Source organism: Amphiura filiformis, chromosome 7 (genome assembly GCF_039555335.1).
Source record: "Amphiura filiformis chromosome 7, Afil_fr2py, whole genome shotgun sequence".
Taxonomy (NCBI): domain Eukaryota; kingdom Metazoa; phylum Echinodermata; class Ophiuroidea; order Amphilepidida; family Amphiuridae; genus Amphiura; species Amphiura filiformis.
In genome coordinates, this window is record NC_092634.1 from 58,645,976 (window position 1) to 58,667,578 (window position 21,603).

Genomic DNA, 21,603 nt, shown 5'->3' on the forward strand with positions numbered 1-21,603 from the left:
CAGATGTATGGATTTTGATAGTTACTATTACATAAGATTTCAAAAGCTGGTATCACCATTGGGGTAAACTAATATGTGAAGAATTTTAATCTTTTTTTTTATCAACAGTTCAGTTCAATAAGGTATAAATTTGGGGTGCCTGGTGGGATTCCAGGGGATATCCCAGGGTATTCTTTTCTTGAGCTACACTCCTCTGTCACTTTTGAAACATTTTTATTATTACAGTCAACTATGAACTTTAATTCGGTAAAAACCCATGTTTTCACAAAGTTAGGTATATCATTGAACATTTACTTCAGTTTTGCAAGCCTGGTAGACTTTTTAGGCCCTGAAATAAGCGTTTGAAATTTTTGACAAAAAATCCCATTGACTTTGTGTACAAAAGTTCATTGACCGGTAGCACTCCCTAAACTTTTTTGAATTTTTTTCATATTTTGCAGGTATAATTTTATTACCAAAATGAACAAAATGAGGGGGTGTCCCGTTGAAAAATACCAATTTCATTTTTTGTGAATCACCCTAATGGACCATGTATAAAAATATCCCCACTCACACACACACAAACCACACAATTATTTAAAAATAACCGCTTTGAAGTTTACTGTTTCAATCCATAGGTCTTTGCAGCAAAAACTTAGGGGTAAATAAACTCTTTTTACACGTTTAATGTTAGTCCAATTGTGGATATAACGTATACTAGCAATACGGCGATTTGTCAAGTGATAAAAACTATAAGATGATAGGATATTTTATCAAGAATTTATTTTGCTTCCTTGTTATCAAAGGGAGGGGAGACGAACATACCATTCCTTGAGAGAAAGGGTTTCAACCAAATATATTAACAAGGATTGAAATTAATCTTATACTTTTTCCTTACATCTTCGACAAATATAAACATTTCCAACAAACTTAATAAATCCAGAAATTAATAAATACATATCCATATTACATAATGAAAGCGCAAAAATAATTGTACTGTTTAGCCTTAATCTAGAAATAATCATTTTATGAGTTGCACTATTCTAAACTTTGCACTATATCTATATTTGCACATATTTCCCTCTATCACTTGCTTATGTTAAGTGAATAACACCACATAATCACTACAAATTTTATTTTAGGCATGCGCACAACATTGTTTTTCAATGACACGGCACCTTGGTCTGAACACACAGCAATTATAATGAAAGACAGCGATAAAAAGACTAGATCGCGTCTGACATCAGAGCAAAGGCGCGCCGTGATTGGTTGCCGACCTGCGCAGTACGGCATTTTTTGTCTAGTTGTCAGAATTTCAGACGCGAAGTAGTCTTTTTATCAGTCTTTCATAATAGTCTCGGATCCAGATTAAAATGATAAGACGGCGTGTGCTCCTTCGTCAATAACAAACGGTCTGGCGAAATACTCAAGTTCGACGTTTCTGATTGGTCAATTTTTATCCCGTTATTTCCACTGAGGTCGCGGATACTTTCAAAAGCTAACCAACCGAATGCCTGGATCGCGTAATACAAAATGTAATATGCATACTGAGATTTTGATTACTCTAATTGGAGACCGAATTAAAAAGACTAGTTTTCGTTCGACGTCAGGGCAAAGGCGTAGCGTGATTGGTTGCTTATCTAAAACAGCACGGCATTTTGGTATGGTTGACAGGACGTCATACGCAAACTAGTCTTTTTCGGTCTTCAATTATATCTATCTATTTTTTTGTCCAAATAATGGAATTGTGACCATTTCATTGAAAATCAAACTTTGTTATTGAAGACACATTGGAAATCCGTTTTCCCGCCAGTAATTGCTATTTCAAGTATGTCGCAGTAACAAAGGAGAAGAAGCCGTCTGCAATCGAGATTATTGTAGCAAGCCCCGTGACATGTGCTATAAACACAAAATGCATTGTGCTCCGGAACTTAAGTCTCAAGCATCTTGTTTTTTCATCGGGAGATCCTAACTTTGCCTAAAATTAAATACTCGATTTGTATTTTACTTATCAAAACTAAACCAATTACAAATAAGAGATAATAATAAATGGTATATATGCAAACTTATGTTTTTTGAAATATATTTTATAATCTTTCATAGAATAACTTAAAAATCTCTGCATGTGTTGGTCAATAGTGAACGAGGGTCATGAAAGATTTCGCGGCGATACATAAACATAATAAATCCAAACAACATTTGATAAATTCTAAAACTAGCTACATAAAAACTTTGGCAATTAAAAATCAAATAAAACATGCACTTTCATTTTAAAAAATCCTTCCTTAAAAACATTTCAATTTAAATAATAAGATTGTGCTGGCGGTGAGCATTAATTGGGCCTCTATATTTCATGAGCGATATATACATATTTTCTTTTCAATACTGGAATGCAAAAAATTGGAAGTCCTTCAAAACAAAAAAAATATAAGAACTTAAGAAGACATCATTTAACCAAAAACAAACAATAATTCATTACATTCACATCCCATAACCAAGCTATGTTCATATATCTTACGCATTGGGCTATTCCATTTGAAATTGATACCCCTGTGGACGATTGAGACAAGTTTTCCACAGAGGGAGTATGTTTTTCAAAAGAAATTGACTGAGGTTAATTATTTTGAAATCCATACTCCCCCTGTATAAAGCTTACAGTGCCTACAGTATCTTCCACAACTGGAATGAGTACTTAAATTAACCGGTACCCTATTGTCTATTGTATTTGAAACCCATGCTCCCTCTGTGGAATACACAGGGGGATGTGTATTTCAAACGGAACAGCCCACGAGTATACTACTGCACGATAACAATGTCAGCCTTTGTTTCATATTGCCTGACCCGTTGTGTTGTACTAAATAATAATGCATGTAGTAAATTTTAGGCTTTAGCCACAAATGAAAAAGATCTGATTTTTACTATAAAACTGGTCTCAAGTTTTTTGTCTTAATATATACTAAACCCTTTTCCAACTCGTTTGTATTGAAAATTCGTTGCTCTGATTTTTTCCACACTTGCAATGTACGGGCGTAAGTACAAAATTACGGCGCATGTACCAGACCACCAAGTAGGGTAGGTACAGGTATTAATCTGTACTCATGTTAGGATAGCCTACGGGTACTACATGCAAAAAAAGTCTTGATATTTTCAAATACACTTGCAGGTGCTGTAAATCTTCTAGGCCACGCGAGACGCGAAAATGACGTCACACTACACCGCCGACAATATAAATGCAACTCTGCAAGCAAGTGTAATTATCAAAGAACTTGACTTACATGAAAGCTCTTCACGCACAAACTGTCAATTTGACTCCAGATCCTAGGTTCTAGATACAGATCATATTTGTCAGGTCAAATCAAGAACTTGTATTCTGCCATTCTGGTCCAGTACGTGTTCTTGCTACGGTACGACGTAACCCAGTACTACCTGCCACCACACAGGGGGAATTCAGGTATATTTACGTGCTGGTCACCCCACCATGTTTAGATGCACACACCCCAAGGTCATTGCAGAAGCGTCCACGTATTGATCCCTGACAAAATGTGGTGTTTTTTTTTTATCTGTAGGCATAAAATCCGTAACCCACTGCAATTTGGTGTATGATGTTCATACGCAAGAAGAAGCTACACTAATTGAAATAGGCAAGGGTTCCAAACCCGCGGTTCCAACATTCAATGTATACCTCTCGAATTCCACTTAATGGCTCTCTGGATTCAAGATGTGAAATTGCATGCTGGGACAACCATACTAAGGGCTTGGAATTTCATATTTAACTGTGCACAATCTTTGCATTGACTACAGCATTACCCAGATTGCATCAGGAATATGAAGTCATAATAATCTTGGATGAAATTTGCATATTATTACTTGGTAGGGCATACTATTACATTAATCAATTTTAACATGATTAGGGTAATTCCTGACGCATTTTTTTATGTTTAAGCTGGGCTTACAAAATGTTTAATTATAATATTTGGTGCTAAGCTAATATTTAGTAAGCTAATAATTCTCATCAAGAATATAATAAAAATTTATTAAAACTATATCAAATAGGTAATGGTATCAATCGGGAAGAAGACCAACTCATAGTATACCAAAAAAAGGAAGATTTTTGATCATATTACTGATGCATTTCTGGGTATCATGACTCTTATCCCTATTGAATGATAACGTGCAAGAACAACACTCTGACAAAAAAATCCTAAGCAGAACCCAAAAAGGATTTTGAGCTGTTCTGTATGTAAAACTGTAAATGGTTCTATGTATAACCAAAAAGGGTTCTGGAAATGACAGAAAGAACAATTTTAGATCAGAAAAGGGGTCTACAAAGGTTAAAAAGAACTATTCTGTGATCGTTCAATTCCCAAGAACTAGGTACTCTTGATAGTTCGACATATATGACTTTTAAAAACAAGTGCATTGGGCTATTCCATTGAAATCCACACTACCCCTGTGGAAGATTTAGTTAAAGTCTTTCACAGAGGAGTATGAGTTTTTAACCCAATAGGGTAATTTCCATTTGAAAAACGCACTCCAGTTGTGGAAAATATTGGTAAAGACTTACCTCTGACCAAATACATTTGGAAAACATACTCCCCCTGTGGGAGATATTTCCAAAATCTTCCACAGGAGTAGTGTGGATTTTAATTGGAATTGCCCATTGATCTCAGCCATTTAGAAATCCCATTCAAACTACCAGTGCTGTGATGACACCTTGTTTTAAAAATTACAAAGTAAAATCCAAACCATTTAAAACAATATTACACTATTACCCACACCATATACAAGATAATGTAACATGTTCTTTGTATAATTATTATTGGAATAATCCCCCCTTCCTCGCAGGGATGCAAGTCAATATTCAGTTCCACAGGAACTGTACTGCCAAATGTTTGTGGGACAACCCGGATTCTGGTAGTTTGTAATGCACTGCTTTTTTCAGTCCTTTTTATAAAGAATTTTCTTCGACTTATTTCGGCCCATACGGGAAGCAAGCTTTCCGACCCAACACGGATTTGTTTTGGCATTCGATCTGAAAGCCCCAATTGTCTGATTTCCCAGGCCAGAGTACACAAATATAACAACAAACGATTTTTAAAAATATAATGATTGTCAATGAATAGTGCCAAACTGAACTTATCAAAGAGCAAATTTGCTACATTATTCTGCACATAGTAAAAATGACAATATTTGCTCCTGTGTTAAGATTCTAAACTTGAAACATCCATGGCGACTCGTCTATCTGTTAACGGCAGTTCATAGCTCCATCGCAAAGAGTGACGTCTGAAGTTTATAGACTCCATCACAGGCTTCTTTGGTCTACATTCAACTTTCGTTGTTTGCATCGTCCCAGTATGGGTCTCTGTAATCTTCTATCCTGGGTTCCGGTTTTAAGACCTCTTTTTTGTCACCCTTTTGGACGAGACATTTTTGCACTTGTTCTAAGATAATAGAAAGTCTTCTATCTAAGGCTTCCAAGTGAGGTTCCAGCACAACTGGAGCTATGACGTCACGTGCCATGGACTCACGCATGACGTCACTTAGTCTGTAATGTTCTGTAGATAGTACTTGTAGCCGCTTGTGGGTGGATTGTCGCAAACTGTGGACGAAAGGACAATAGATGTTTATAATATAAATTGAATTGTTTTGTTCAATTGAACACAAAGAGGATAATCCAATCGAAAGAAAAGAAAAGAAAAGAAAAGAAAAGAAAAGAAAAGAAAAGAAAAGAAAAGAAAAGAAAAGAAAAGAAAAGAAAAGAAAAAGAAAGAAAGAAAGAACGAAAGAATGAATAAGTGAATGAATCAATGAATCTATCAATCAATGTTTCAATCAATCAATAAAGAATTACTCAATGAAGAAATTGCAAGAAAGGAAAGAAGGAATGAACGAATCAATCAATCAAACAATCAATCAATCAATCAATCAATCAATCAATCAATCAATCAATCAATCAAGCAAACAATCAAAGAATAAAAATCTGCACAATGGATGGAATCTTGTAAAATTGATAGTATAACATATAACGTACTTTGATCGCAAAATGAGAACAGTTGGATTCTATTTTTTCAATTCCGAGAAACTGATTTTGAAAATAATTATACATTTTGTTTGTTTGTTTTTTGTTCATGATAAAATCAATTAATGAAAGTGCATATTATATTACTTACAGACAGCACTGGAAGAGCGGTGCTAGAATGGACATATCATCATAATGATGTTTGCCAAAACTGAAATAGAAAAATAACCAAATATGTAATCAACATAGCACAGCTTATTTTGTTAAATGATTTATTACGAATTCTATTACCCCCACGACCCATTATTCAAAATCGCGCACTGTGATTTGTTAAAACGCATCACGTGAGAGCCCATTATTCTGCAATAATGGGTCGAGCGCCGTAACACATTCTACGCACAGCATTACGCTTGGTTGCGCGTGCATTATTTCCGCGATACGCGCTGTCACTTAAGCGTACGCGCTCCACCTTAGCTCACCTTGAAGTAAACAACTTGAAATATTTGGGCAAAAATGTGATATTTTCTCTTTAAATCGCACTATTTTGTGGTAATAGAATAGAAATAAAGGGTGCAGCATTATCCTTTACACGCAAATAATGTGTCCTCGGCAGTAAAAACGTTTAAATAATGGGTTCGGCTGCGCCTCACCCATTATTTACGTTTTACTGCCTCGGACACATTATTTTCGTGTAAAGGATAATGCATTACCCTTTATTTCTTAAATACAATGCAGTAAACAGAACGTATTAAACTCCATAATTATAGCTCTAGTTTCATTGCCAGGATTTTTATTCCCCAGCGAAGTGGTTACGTAACTCCCTGGTAACTGGATCATGCCCCTTTTGGAATTGATAGTACATGCCATACACTTTGTGTTGTGATCATTTCGATCATGGTGCAGAACTCAAAAGCGTGATCCAGTTGACATAGTGATAATCGGATTACACGTAACACTTCGCTGGCGAATTATTCTGATATTAACTAACACGTAAGCATTTTATCACACAAGGTTCTATAATTTCAAGTTTTTGTTTTAAACACTATTATTTGGACATAAGATTGAGCATATGGCTTGTGGTTTTATACTTCATATGGTTGGTACTATAATCTGAGAGGGAGTTAAAAACACTGTAAATCAAACGTGATTGGCTAGTAGTGCGTACGAGGAAATTGCTGATTTATCAGGTGCCTTCATCGGAGAAAAAGAGTAGCAGAAATGGCGAAAAATTACGATACCTTTACCAGACAAAAAGCAACTTTTTAGGCATTTTTGACATAACACAGTGCCTTCAGGAAAGAAAGACCTAATTTTCAGACGGTTTGTATGTCTGAAGATGCAAAATTAACCATATGGCACGCTGTGTTACCGCTGCGTTCAGAAACTCAATCATCACGTCAACTCGTAACCAAACCGTGCCCGAGTTTGATTGACAAGTGACGTCAAACTAATCCTTTTTTAAACTCCGCCTCCGATTATAAAGAGAATCTTGAATACTTACGCTCGGCCATGATCAAGATGAATAGGATATGTAAAGTTACCAAAGGCCTCAAAGGTTTCATAATGATGTCTGTCCAAATTTCCTGAAACAGAAGAAAAGTATACAATCATCGTCATTGATCATTTAAAAAAGGTAGACTGTTTCAGAAATAATACAAATACATCTTGCTACTTTTTGCACGAATGTAATGCCCAATGGTGTGTCATAAATTACCCTGTGAAAGACTATCCTTGGTTGCTATAAATACAGTAAAATTTAAGATTTGTTTTTATAATAAACCCGTGATCCCGGGTTTATTTCTCGTGTTCACTGATCGAAATATTAGTGATGGCAAAATGTCTCGCGCATGCGTGAATCATGCCGTATATATTGCACGTTTATCGTTATTCGTCTTTAGTTAAACGTCTTTATTTATACGTCCTTCGTGAAGCTCCGCTCAATAACGATCGGCGAGTTAATACACTTACTGACGACAATTATAGGCACTGGAATGAAATAGCGACTTTATTTGCTCGACTCAAAATTAAAATGAGACATATGTGATAGTGAAAACACAACATTTTGTGTAAAACAAATAAGAATCTATTCTTCATGGAAACTGCTCATTATTGATTTAACTGTTACAACATCATATCTTAGGAAGAGTTAGCTACGCGTAATAGTCAGAAACACTTTTTTAATACGAATACATTTCTTATACTCTTTTCATCGTAACATCATCCAAGCAGTTGAATTCATCTCAAATTAAAAATTGTGTTCCCACGATTACGCACTCCTCCAATCCTCCATGGCGGAGGTCATTTCTAGTAACACATCGGGCAAGGATTCTTACCTATAAGGAAATCAAAGACAGACATGTCCATGATATCTAGTAATCTCCGCCCTGAGTTGTATGGATGTTTTGTTTTTACGGCACGTTCACAGTAATTTACATCATGCTCCCACCTGAAATGTAGAAGAATAAACAGATGGATTATACACCAAAAATGTTGATTGATAAATTAAAGTTATGACTTGTATTGTGATTTGGAAGTTCACAGCATCTTGCGAATAGTCATGAGCTTTGGCAAAAATTGCATTGGTCGTTTCATAGCAAGCGTGTAGAAGAATTCAAATATCACAGCTCTATATACTTGTATAGGTTCTGTGGTTCTTGAGCATGTTGAGTTATGTTGTAAAGAGAGCTGAAACAACAGCACCTTTGTAAAACGTATACAAATCAAGCAAGTTTTCAAAGTATATGATTGGTAGACTGAACTTCTGCAAAACATCAAGGTGTTATTTTTCAATAATATATTGATTTAGACAATGAAAATCGATCGTTTTGGCTACATCGACCAACAATACTTAGTCAACCCTATGTCATTTACTGGAAGCACTTTTGCCTTTTAATAGCTGATTTATTAGTCAGGGGATTCGAGGCAAAATAAAGTGAGTTATTGCAGCTACTCGTCACACATGTGGAGCTAAAAACGGTATACTTGAAAATATAAATAATGTATAATATGAGAACAGCAGCATTAGAAACTGTGTAAGTTTCTATACTGGGTGTATCAAAATGATTGCTACCCATCAATATCCAATGATTATGGCCAAGACTGTCACATCAAAATGCAGTAAAATATCCACCTTATTTTTAGATTTATGTTATAAAAGGTCATAAAACTAGAAATTTTAGCAATTTTCAAGAGGATCTAATGTTGAAAGCCGGTGTTTCAATAGACAACAAAGCTGATGGGTACCCATCATTTGGATACACCCTTTATACTATACGACTACTAGGCCTATATCGAGCGTTCCATGATTGTCGTTGGCAAGGTATACGTGCAATCATACTTTCATATCAATTATGCTTGCATGATACAGTCATGGAAACACGTGGTGTAGGGTATAGAAATACTTACGGAGCAGTTTTATGTTTACTGTATGATCGCCTCCATGGATGCCGCCACGTTTTACGAGGAGCTATTTTGAAGGCTGGTAAAAAGGCCGCCAGTGATCCCTCGATCATATCGGGGTATCCACACACCGCTGTCTCCGTCTCGCAGTAATACGAACAGTGCCCAACAAAACATACATTGTTTGCTGCAGAGGAAACAAGTTTAATAACATAATAACTATTTGAGACCTTTTTATACACGCAACAACAATTTCACTGAACTAAAAGCAGCCGCTGGAAGAAAACTCATACTTCGCTCCTCAACAATCTTGAAAACACCAAAACCTTTGTAATCTGAATTTAGTCACTGAAGTAGTAGAGATCGACAATTAATACCCTTGATAAATTTGTGACTATTTTTGAAAAAAAAAAAAAAATAATAACACATTGGTAACAAAAGTTATGTATATTATAGGGGCAAGGAATCCAGTTACTACACTGGAATTTCAGTGACACGAGACAAACGGTACGTTATATGATAAGAAAAGAGATACCGCTAGAATGTACCTCATTTCTTAACATATATAATGAACCACTTGTCTTGAATCACTGAAATTTCAGTGAAGTAATTTTTGTTACCAGTGTGCTATTATTTTTTGAGAAAAATGCAAAAATAGTCACAAATTAATCAAGGGGTGTAGTACCCCCTTAAGAAAATGTATAGTGTTCTTAGATATGTAAAAAACGCAGCGCAGTGATTTATAGTGCGCTACGCACAGGCACAACCAGGATCAGCTCCCCGAGTTGCATACGGGTTACAACGAGACAATAAGCAGCGAGTTCCTTGTCCAGGGAATTTCAAGCTAACTCAATTTTTCCACGAGAGCATACTAAGCCACCACCAGGGTTCGAACCCGCAACCTCTCGCACCAGAGTCGAACGCCTTATCGAATGGAGTTAACTTGACTGCTAAATTAAATGTATTCAATGGTTTCCCATAAACAATAGACATTTGTTTTACGATGTATTACCTGGTGATCGGAAGAATGTCCTCCGTAGTGACGAGACTGCTAAATCATATATATCTCTAGTAAGGTTAAACCATCTACCTGCTACGGGGGGCACACGACGAAAATCCAATATTCTGATCAAAAGAGAAAGAAAAGAGAAATGTATCAGATAAAATATATTGATTCAAATGTATTGATGGTGACACATTCTAATGCACAGAAAATGACATGATACGCTTTGATTCATTTCGTTGTCTACATTGACTATAGTTTCTTAATTGACAACAAGCTAACATTTATCTATAACCATTACCAATACAAGCATCATAAGAAAATGGTTAATATACACCTGTTTTTATATAATTATATTGAAAATATGAATTTATATAGCAAAAAAAAAGCATCTTTTTTAATTGGGTACATTTCAAGTGAATAACATTACTTTGATATTCTAGTCATTTTATGTGGAAGTACTAAGCGATATAATCTTCAATAAATTATATCGGGACCAATTCAGTAATCCTAATATTAAAAGGAACATTGTCGCTTATGAGCATTTAATTCACAAAAACGTTATAAGGAGTTTCCACAAAGAAATGTAAGAAATCAAGCCAAAAAAAATAGACACATACAGAAGAAAGCACAGAAGAACAAGAAAAACTTGCGTTTTTAAATCAACCTGAGCCAACATAATCGTTCTCAACTTGCAACGAAAATATCCTAAATTGATTGAAGCTAACAAAAGTAACGTAAGCTTTTTGTATCATCTGATAAGTGAATAAATTTTCCTTATTTGACGGATAAATCAATACAAATCCATTAGTACGTCAAATTTTTATACTCTCTGCAATTTTTTACACTTATTTTGGTTTTTAACGTCACTCAGATGGAGTTAAAATGTATTCAGCATTTGTTCAAGCAAGCAAATGATAATTGAAGAAGCAGAATAAAATTTAATTGCAAAAGGATCAGATGTGAGTGCTTTCTATTATGTATATCCGTCTTATTAGCCCTTGCTCTCCAGACGCAAACACAGAATTTCTTTCCCTTTTTAGCTCAACTTTTAAACAATATCAAAATTAAAATTTCTAGAACATATTTAGAAATCAGCATGATCGAATGCGTACAAATATGCATAATTTTGACTCAATAATTCTTAAGATAAAATGAGGGACAAATCTCCACTTTCATCTAAGTTTTGATCAAAGAAACTTACTCTCTAATGCAGAAAATTAATTAATAGTGTGTTATAATGTTACATGCCTTTCAGATCAGGTTAATGAACCTAATCCAGTCAAGTTAGTGACAAGCCCGATATACCTGCGTTCAAATCATGAGGGAATTCATCACAATTTGACATTATCTCAATCGCATCAAAATCTGCAGAGTATTGTCAAAGAACTGTTAGAAATCGTGACCAGTCGCTTGTCGCACATTTTAGATGTCGGGAAAATTCGAGAGGTAATTTGGGTGGGGTTTGGGACAGATTCTCACCGAAGTGCACCACCAAATAAACTAGGGTTGTCGGCTGACTCTCATATAGTCTACTAAAGTGAAACGTAGGGGTTCGTGCTATGTTGGCATGATTTTCGTTTCACTGGAGGTATCGGCCCACTAGACATAGCGTGTCCCAATAAAAAAAGAAATGTCATTCGTTGTAAAGGAGACATCTGTATGCGAAATGCCGAAAATTTTATTTGGACACGGTATCGTATCTGGCGTACACTCCAAGCTGTAGAGTAGTACTTGGGGTGTAATTCGAAGTCTTGGTGACTGAAAACCGTCGTGTGAACGCACTTGGAGTGTCGGACACCTTAAAGTTTTCAGCCCGTCTGAATACAGCTAGAAAGTATTGTAAAAGTTTGAAGTATATTCGGGCAAATATTTTATTTGTTAGAGTTTTCCTTTTCCTTATTCTTATACCAAGTTGGATAATTCATCTTATACCACGCTAACAATATCACTTTCCTTTTCAAAACCAAATGATTATCAGTACTTAAAAGGAAAAGAAACCATTAGAATGATTAACATTTGAAGCATTGTCGTACAAGTAAGATCAACAAGTTTGACAGTTTTTACATGAAAAAAACCCATTTCAACTCCCAAAAAATCGAAATTGTGTTCTTATTACAAGTGTATTGAACCATGATTTAAAAGTACGATAGATTTGTGTTTCACGTAGTCGACAGTGTTGCTGTTCACTGAGATGGTTTGTTAAATCACATTTATTGAAACAGCTGTCTTGCGATTTTCATTATAGTCTTTAGATTTTTGGAGATAAATATATATAACATTATCACATGTGTATAAATCATTCAACTTTTCTTGGAACTAATATGTGCAAGTGAGCAAACAAAATGTAATGGCTGGGGTAAGTTTTACAAAAGTATAATGTTTCCTTACTAAACTTTATATGATGCTGATCTCATACATGGGCATAAAAGATGCTCTTAATGCTATAACACGCAACCACGGAAAACGGTGATGGTAAATAAAATGTGCTTAGGTAGGCTGTTTTCCAACAACATTCCAGGTCAACACTAAATCGTGCAGTTTATATTCCCAGCTGATGGGCCCACGCAGTACAGCATTATAAACCATTTAACAAAAATGTCTTACGGCTTAAATACAGCCTGTGTAATAATGCCACCTGGTTTGGATAGGTATGCCAGTTATTTACGCACAGGTGTGCCTATTGTTATTTTGAAGCGTAGAATAAATACTGTTGTTTATTTACCGCATGTCTGGCTGGGTGTGGCACATATCAATGGGGACCATCTATATAATTTCTACAAACACAAATCAGTCGTATAGCATTCCACCTGGGCTTGTTAGGTATTTGAGCTATTTATGCGCAGGTGTATCTGTTGTTGATGTAATGGCTGTCCTTGAGCTATATATTACTTGGGCATGGTGCAAAACAAGGATCTAGTCCAGAAAATAGATGCACACCCCTATAGAGGAGTTCGGATTTCCGAACTTTTTGTCCAGTCATGATTGTTGGATATCCAGACTTTAAAAATTTCTAAAGGTAAAATATCCTGCAAAAAATAGTTCAAAATCTGAAATCCTCAATTGGAGAGCTTATTTTGGATGATACCGTTATTTTTCATTAATTTAATTGAATTTCCGAGCATTTTTCAGTAACATTGGCAACTGGAATTCCAGTCGATTTCAGAAAGCAAATTCAGACATTTCTTTTATTGAAAAGTTACTCCTTTATAGCGGGTGTGCACTTATTTTCTGTCAATAGGATATTATCCTCATTGGAATTGTAAAGCATCATACTTTTATTTCTTGTATTTATTATCATATATTTGTGTCTAATTTGTATAAGAAAGAAAGAAAGAAAGAAAGAAAGAAAGAAAGAAAGAAAGAAAGAAAGAAAGAGAGAAAGGAAGGAAGAAAGAAAGAAAGAAAGAAAGAAAGAAAGAAAGAAAGAAAGAAAGAAAGAAAGAAAGAAAGAAAGAAAGAAAGAAAGAAAGAAAGAAAGAAAGAAAGAAAGAAAGAAAGAAAGAAAGAAAGAAAGAAAGAAAGAAAGAAAGAAAGAAAGAAAGAAAGAAAGAAAGAAAGAAAGAAAGAACATCAAATTTAATTGTCGTACTCTATTCAAAACTCCAGATTTGTACCTACCTATCAAGGTGAAAGGCTGCTATCTCGGCGTTGTGTCTTTCTATATCAGAAAAATAAAAGTGATCTGGAAGCGTTTCGTATTCACGCGGTACCCTGTAAGAAGAAAACAAAGAAATTAGTGTCAAAGGTAGGGGCAAGAACCATATAGCATTATTAATTTGCAAACCTGTTGTTTTATCTTTAAGTAAATTGTAATGTCTAGTTATCAACTAACATTGACTGTGGAGTAAGTTGGAAGAGTGCCCTCTATTGTTCTGCTGATTGCGAGCTGTACTTACTTTTTGCGGTGAGCGCTGCAATATCACGAAAACGAATATATTAATCTGTAACAGCTAAAAATTTGATTTTTTTCTTCAGAATACACTACCTTAGTACATAAATTTTCAATGCAGGCTTTCAAAGAACGATGCCTACACGCGTATGCTCATATGTCAAAATGCTAGGGTATTCTTAAAGATATAGCCAAAAATGTTCCAAGACAGGGGATTCTTTTCGAAGATTTCTGATTTTAGGTACGAATCTCCTCTTTACCCGGACCCGCGATTCACTGCCTTCTACTAAAACGAAAAGGACATAAATCCACAACATTGGCTTCCTATGGAACAACGATGTCAGCTTCATAATTATAGCAAGTTTGTGATCCGATGTGCGCAGATAACAGATCTACAGATAAGTTCATCTGACCCTGCTTTTGATTTTACACTCAGGGGCGTAACCAGACCTGACCTTCCGGGGGGGCAAGATTGAAAAATTTCCCAATTCTTGACCAAAAGTCGCGAGCGGCTTGCCGCGGAGCGTTAAACGGGTGGGGTCCAGGGCCCGCCTTAGGGGCCCTGGTGGGGTCCAGGGGCAAAGCCCCGGCAGGGGTCAAGTGAAGCTCCTGGTTTTTGGCATATTAGAAGCTAAAAATCAGTGTTTCAGAATACAAATTTCAAATTCCTCTTTCTTTCCCTTTCTCTTCTCCTTCCCTTTTTCTCTTCTCCTTCCCTTTTTCCCTCTTTTTTCTTTTCTTCTTTCCCCTTTCTCTTCTTCCCTCTTTTTTCCCCTTTTTTCTCTTCTCCTTCCCTTTTTTTCTTCCCTCTTTTTCTCTCCTTCCCCCCCTTTTCCCCTTCCCAATTTTTTGCTCTTCTTCCCAGTTTTTTTGTGTCCGGGGGGCAGCTTGCCCCCCCGGCCACCCCACTGGTTACGCCACTGCACTCATTGGTTTGAGGTGACCATTGTCAGATTATAAGACGTGTTTAGCAGCGTGGTGTGTATAATGCTTCTCACTCAATGTCACCATAAGAAGTGCCGATACCATTCGGTGACCTGCCACTACGAAATGAACGTAAAGTCGCAAGTTGGTAGTTTCGAGCCCGGGTTTCGAGACGCCCTGTTACTGCATTGGTGGGCTTTGTTTCCTTCGCGAATGGCCCATTGCACCCCCATTCACAAAGGACATAATAGACATACTTCTGGCTTGAACAGGTGCGCGGCAAACAAAGGAATCCACTCAGTCAGCCTGGATGTCTCGAAACTGCCAACTTGCGACTCTATACTCATTTCGCTGTGGCAGGTCACACCTCTTTCAGTGCAAGGCAGACACACGCATTACCACATGAAAACTGATGAGAACAAATCCCCGCACAAATCACTTTTGCAGATTGTATTATAATGATAGGATGGACATACAAATCACATTACACTTGTTGTGCACATTGATGATGATATAATAACTCTATGTATAATTATAATTCCCTACGTGCTAGCAATAGGTTTCAACATAAAAAAAGTCACGTGAAATATTTTCTCAACATATTTAGAGTTATCTTAAGAACCACTGAATGAACACTATGCTTGTTTGTACTCATTTTAATGCATTTTGCATGCTGATTCCAAATATGGTCATCTGATTTTTTTGGGGCAATAATTATGAGAAAATATCATTTCCGCAGTGTGAAGATTCACGCGTTTTATTTCCGTATTCATTTACACTTCAAGGTATAGAAGCCGTTGCTTACAATTAACACTACATGTTTATTTTTTATAACAATTATTAACACACCCACATTTGAAAAAAATACTCTTGTAAACGCGTTGCAGTGTTCATTTGATATGTATCATTACATTACTAAAATAACTGGAATTACGCGTACAGCACATCAGCCCACCATATACTATCACAATACCAAGTTTGAAGTTGATCGGTTATTGCCAAAAATCAAAAGTTTCCTCTATCTGTAGTACTACTAGTATACTATGATGTACATGATGCAAGAATATACATGTAGAACAAGCTACAGTATGATCCTCTCTGAGTTTCATGAATTAATTAATCCAGCAATGAATATGACTTGATGCAAATGAGAGAGTCTTTTTGACTCTGCTATCTCTGACAAGAAGTGATCTACTTTGTGTGTATTCAGGTTACGTAGCCTACATACCAGTCTGTCTGGATTTAATGCTCTGCCTGCTAGCCATGCGCTTCAACGGAAAAAGTTCCAAGTTTTGAAATTTTTTCTCAAAATATCAAGAGCTATCTTAAGAACTACTCAACCAATACTAGGCTTGTTTGTACTCATTTTAATGCAATTTTCATGCTGATTCCAAATATGGTCACGAAAATTTACATTTCTGAAATTTTTGAATTCAAAAAAAATGTCGTCTGCAGTCGCGCGTGAAGAGAGTTAAAGTAGACGCGTGTTCCATTTTCCGTGTATTAAACTTGTTCTGAATTGTAGAGTTCTACTATTTAAAAACATGAACGAGATAGCATAATGCTGCCACCGAAAGGTACGGAATTTGAGACAACAATTTGATTACCGATTGTCACACTTTGTTGACGCCGTTACCCACGCATGTTTATCATAATGTGTAAAGTTAAGTGGTTTGCATAATTATCCAGATACTCACAATTTTTGTCATTTTGTCATCATAAATGAATTATAACAATGAATATTGTAGTCCCATTTTGTGATAAAGATAAATATGATGAGTGGAAAATAATAAATTCTTGGTATAACAACAATAAATTTTACTGGTGTTGTTAAAGCATTTTTTTTCTAATTGGTTTAATTTGTTCCCGGAATTTGTTCGAATCCAATGATAGCGCCGTCAATCGGAGGATTACCATGATTACTGTCTGAAAGCTGAGAATAAAATTAATATCATCTGCTAATATAAGTCAAAAGAGTACACATTATAAGTCAATTTCACTTGTTTTCAAAACAACCTGTCGTAATTACCTAATACACCTTATTCTCATCTGTTACTATCAGCCACCATAACTATCATTCGGTATCAGGTCCTAGTCTGGACTTGATATCAAACTCGAGTCCAAGAAAGGACTCGCAGTCTTATTCATAAATAAAGTTAAAATAGATTTTTTAACCATAATACTAAACGGCTCTTTTTAGAGCCACTAAGTTTCTATAAAAGAGACAGAAAATGTTTCCGAATCGCAGAAAGAACGGCTCTTTCAGAACTACAAAACTTTACAAAAAGACCGATATGATTGGTTTAATCTGTTTGCTTTGATATTCACAGTTTTGAATATTATTAACCAAAAAATACTTCTTCTAGAAATCCAGATAAGGTTTCACTACATAGGCTGTTAGCATGGTTAGTATAGAATTTCTGAGCAGAAGAATTCCTACTTTAATTGAGCACGGTTTAAGTTTTGTAACCAGGTAAAGCAGGTACCGTCTGTGCCCTTCACTTTTTATTATGCCTATATTTGGAATACCAAAGGTTGTGGTCAATGCCATTCAGGTGCTCTACAACAAGGACTCCAATAGTGCCGTCATGGTAGATGGAAGTATCTCCGAGTCTTCCCTATTAACAACTGGAGTACTTCAGGGTGATGTATTGGCACCATTCCTGTTCATTGTCCTGGTAGACTACCTTCTGAAGAAATCCGCTTCTTGAATTGACGCTAGAATTGTTACCTGTCCACGTCGGTCAAGGAGGTATCCTGCTAGTATGCAAAAATCAATCTGTTTTAGACAACTTGTGTTACTGTTTTTCTGTACGGGTGTGAGTCATGGGTAATCACTAAGGACATGGAAAACACGATCAATACCTTAGCAACATCAAGCATGTGGTTTGGATTCCAAATGATACAATCTGCAATCTGACCAACACCACTCCACTGGTTGCCAGAGTCAAGATCATCAACTCAAATAACGGCCTTATCCTATGTCTTACAGACGGCGAGCCTGTGAAAGAATATGCCCTGTATATTCCACCACATGGGGAGAGGACACTGGGACGGCCGCGCACACTGTACTTGCAACATGTCCAGCACCTCCTGGGAGATATTGACGAGATGCTGCAGCCAAACAAAATTGTTTCGTATAGCTCAAGATCGCAAATATTGTAGAAAGCTTGTAGTCGCCTGCTCCGCAGCTGACTGATGATGATGTACTCGCAGTCACAGATGAGCATGTTTGGGATCCTACTCACGATTCCAGAAAAATACAGCACTATGTTTTTTTAAATATTAAATCCTATTTTGTTAAATGAAACATAGGTATAGCTAAAATCTTAATCAATTGGTTAGTACTACAGTAGTTGTCAACAAAAGTCAAATTTCATTATTTTTGCAATTGGAGGGAAAATGGGCCAAAACATACAATTTTGCTGTTTTCTTACAATTGTAGTCACAAAATTCAAAGACCACCTTAAAATCTTGAGTATAGGTCGAGAGGTTTCTCATAATTTTAACATTTTATGTTAATTTTGATCAAATGATTATAAATGAGATAAGAAAAAGTGTTTTCCAAAATAACATGAAATTAGACTTGGACAAGTCTTTGGGCTTGATTGTCACAGCCAGTTAGAACTAATTACAGCATTAAGATTCAGCTATGTTTTACTTGGCAAAAAATATATTTGCTTAATAAAAAAAATAGTCCTGTATTTTTCTGGAATCGGGAGCAGTGCAATGTCTTCACCCAATGCAGTATTGCCGTATTAGAAATACCGCATTCCACTTGCAGTTGTAATTACCACGCACGAAGTCAGACATGCTCGGAGCAATTCAATTCTTGATTTCAATTCAGCAATAAAGAAAAGAAGCAACCGTTATTCATATTAGAGCCAATACATGTACTAATATTCTCCGTTCCCTCCAGCCCTGTTTATCACAAGTAACTTGATGTTCATTTTTTTTGGCGTACATACCACCGTACTGTCGATCAGAGTCATCAAATTATCGATCCTTAAAAATCGATCTGAAGAACCGCTATACTATACATTTGACTCACTTGAATACAAACGTCATTCAGATTTCAAATTTAAGTGCGAAAATGGCAAATTCTGACTTCAATTGAAAATAATTTAAGCAATTTTCGCATCTACAACTTTCGGGAGTGTAGCGCAATATAAAGGGCTATGTTGTGCAGAAAGCCCATTTGAGTTCGCTCGCGATCACGGCTTTTTTGCCTGCCCATTTGTAATTACACTATTTTGTCGCGTGTCAACTATTCTATTTTCATCAAACATTTCTCCTTCTTCTGAGCGGGGCAATTTCCTTGGTTACATGTCTCCTACCCGCTAGGCAACCAAAGCCATTTTCTTCATGTAAATTGTCAATCCCCGTTTCGATTGCACTAATATCCGTATGCTATTGTGCTCCATGTTTTTGTATTAATAATTTTCAACAACGCCGCTGGATATATCAGTAAAGGTCTTTGATGTAATGTGTTTCATTTGAGTTTTCATGAAATGACTTTTTGTTTTCGCAAAATGGCCAACTCGAGACATGAAAACATCAAAATGGCATCTACGATCTCTCAGGTTGTTTCGACGCTGTCCCCTTACATAATGAAATACACTATGATACACCATGTAAATCTTCGGCGTCCTATATATTAAAAGTATGCACAGTCAGCTAAGAGTATGTACAATTCATGCGATATTTGACAGCATCCAATGTTTTAAATTACAAGAGTATCTTAACCCCCTGGACACTACTGGTCATCTAACAGCATTTCTGATCGGTTGATAACTTGAAATGCTCATTTCAATTGCCAATTAGGACTGGGCTTTAAACTGTTTTTGTCAAACTTGCATTTGCAGATGATCTTATTAATACCCTCCTTGATTGGTTTATAATTGGACACGATATTCATTTTGGCCAATCGGAAGGTAGTTCTCATGGGGTTAACATCGGATGCTCTATTCCAAAGGACGGAATAACCAGCACCTCATTTAGGCCTACTATATATATAATACATTAAAACTATAGTGGTAAAATATTATTTTTATTCAGTGCTTTGCCCCAAATAGCAAATAAAATGAGAAAACAATCTATAAGAAAGAAAGAATAGTTTACCAACCCAAGGTGTTATAATTAAACAAGACAACAACCCAAATATCGACCGGCACACACCCCAATCTATGTTATAGGGAATCAAATTAAGCTGGTACTACAACCCTTAAAATGTGTGACTATTTTTGCATTTTTCTCAAAAAATAATAACACACTGGTAACAAAACTTACATATATTATAGGGGCAAGGAATCCAGTTAGTACACTGGAATTTCAGTGACTCAAGACAAGCGGTACGTTATTTATGATAAGAAGAGGTACCACTAGAATGTACCTCATTTCTTAACATATAATGAACCACTTGTCTTGAATCACTGAAATTTCAGTGAAGTAATTGAATTCCTTGCCCCTATAAAATACATAACTTTTGTTACCAGTGTGTAGTTACTTTGGAGATAAATGCAAAATTAGTCAAAAAATTGATCAGGGGTGTAGTACCATCTTAAGCAACCTGATGTATTATAGCATTCATATCCCTTTAGTTTCTTGATCCCAGTTTGTACAGACTTTTACCATCACGATGTGCCCCTTCCCTTGTTTACATATCAAAGCGGTGAGGAAATATGTAATTGCATGAGTTGAGATGATTAGTCTGGTATCTTTCCCAGTTTCCACGAAATGGGCTATTCCTTCTAAAATCCACACTCCACCTGTGGAAGATTTTGGAAATATCTGCCACAGGGGGAGTATGGATTTCAAATTGAATGAGCGCATTAGGCAGCTCCATTTGAAACTCACCTCCCTCTGTGGAAGATTCAGGTTGAATCTTTCTCAGAGGGGTATGAAATTCAAATGGAGCTGCATAATGTGCTCATTCCATTTGAAATTCATACTCCCCCTGTGGCAGATATTTCCAAAATCTTCCACAGGGGGAGGTGAGTTTTATATGGAATAGCGCAATGGATTTATCCTTCTTGATAACCAATGAAAACAAATGAGTTGTATAATGAAATATAAAGACTTGATGTAAATGCCAAACATCTATATACGATAAAGGATGAATATCAGGCCCCCTGATACACCACGACTATATACGGATTATTGTATTTATATTATGACAACTTGTCAGTCAACTTGAAGCAGTTAGGAACTTAGGATTATGATTATCCCAAGAGTGGGGGAGGACAGAAAGGGAAAAAACTTCTACCAGGGTTAGGGATGCTAAGGATCTTTTTTAAAACAAATTAACAATTATTTTCTCCCCAAAACCAGCAAGTTTTAAAATTCAAAAAAGATGTACACATCAGTAATGGACTTGAACGTATAACA

General features: G+C 36.1%; 1 protein-coding gene across 1 annotated transcript in view; it reads right to left on the reverse strand.

Annotated features, from left to right (window-relative positions):
* Positions 1-1,743: 1,743 nt before the first annotated feature.
* Positions 1,744-21,603, reverse strand: part of LOC140157404 (extracellular serine/threonine protein CG31145-like) — a 228,841-nt gene continuing 208,981 nt past the window's right edge. Inside the window, exons 4-10 of the mRNA XM_072180589.1 lie at positions 14,022-14,114; positions 10,410-10,522; positions 9,404-9,584; positions 8,332-8,444; positions 7,500-7,581; positions 6,150-6,209; positions 1,744-5,578 (exon numbers count right to left, since the gene is read on the reverse strand). Coding sequence (XP_072036690.1) covers positions 5,305-5,578; positions 6,150-6,209; positions 7,500-7,581; positions 8,332-8,444; positions 9,404-9,584; positions 10,410-10,522; positions 14,022-14,114 — 916 coding nt within the window. The 3' untranslated portion in view covers positions 1,744-5,304. The remainder of the gene's footprint in view (positions 5,579-6,149; positions 6,210-7,499; positions 7,582-8,331; positions 8,445-9,403; positions 9,585-10,409; positions 10,523-14,021; positions 14,115-21,603) is intronic.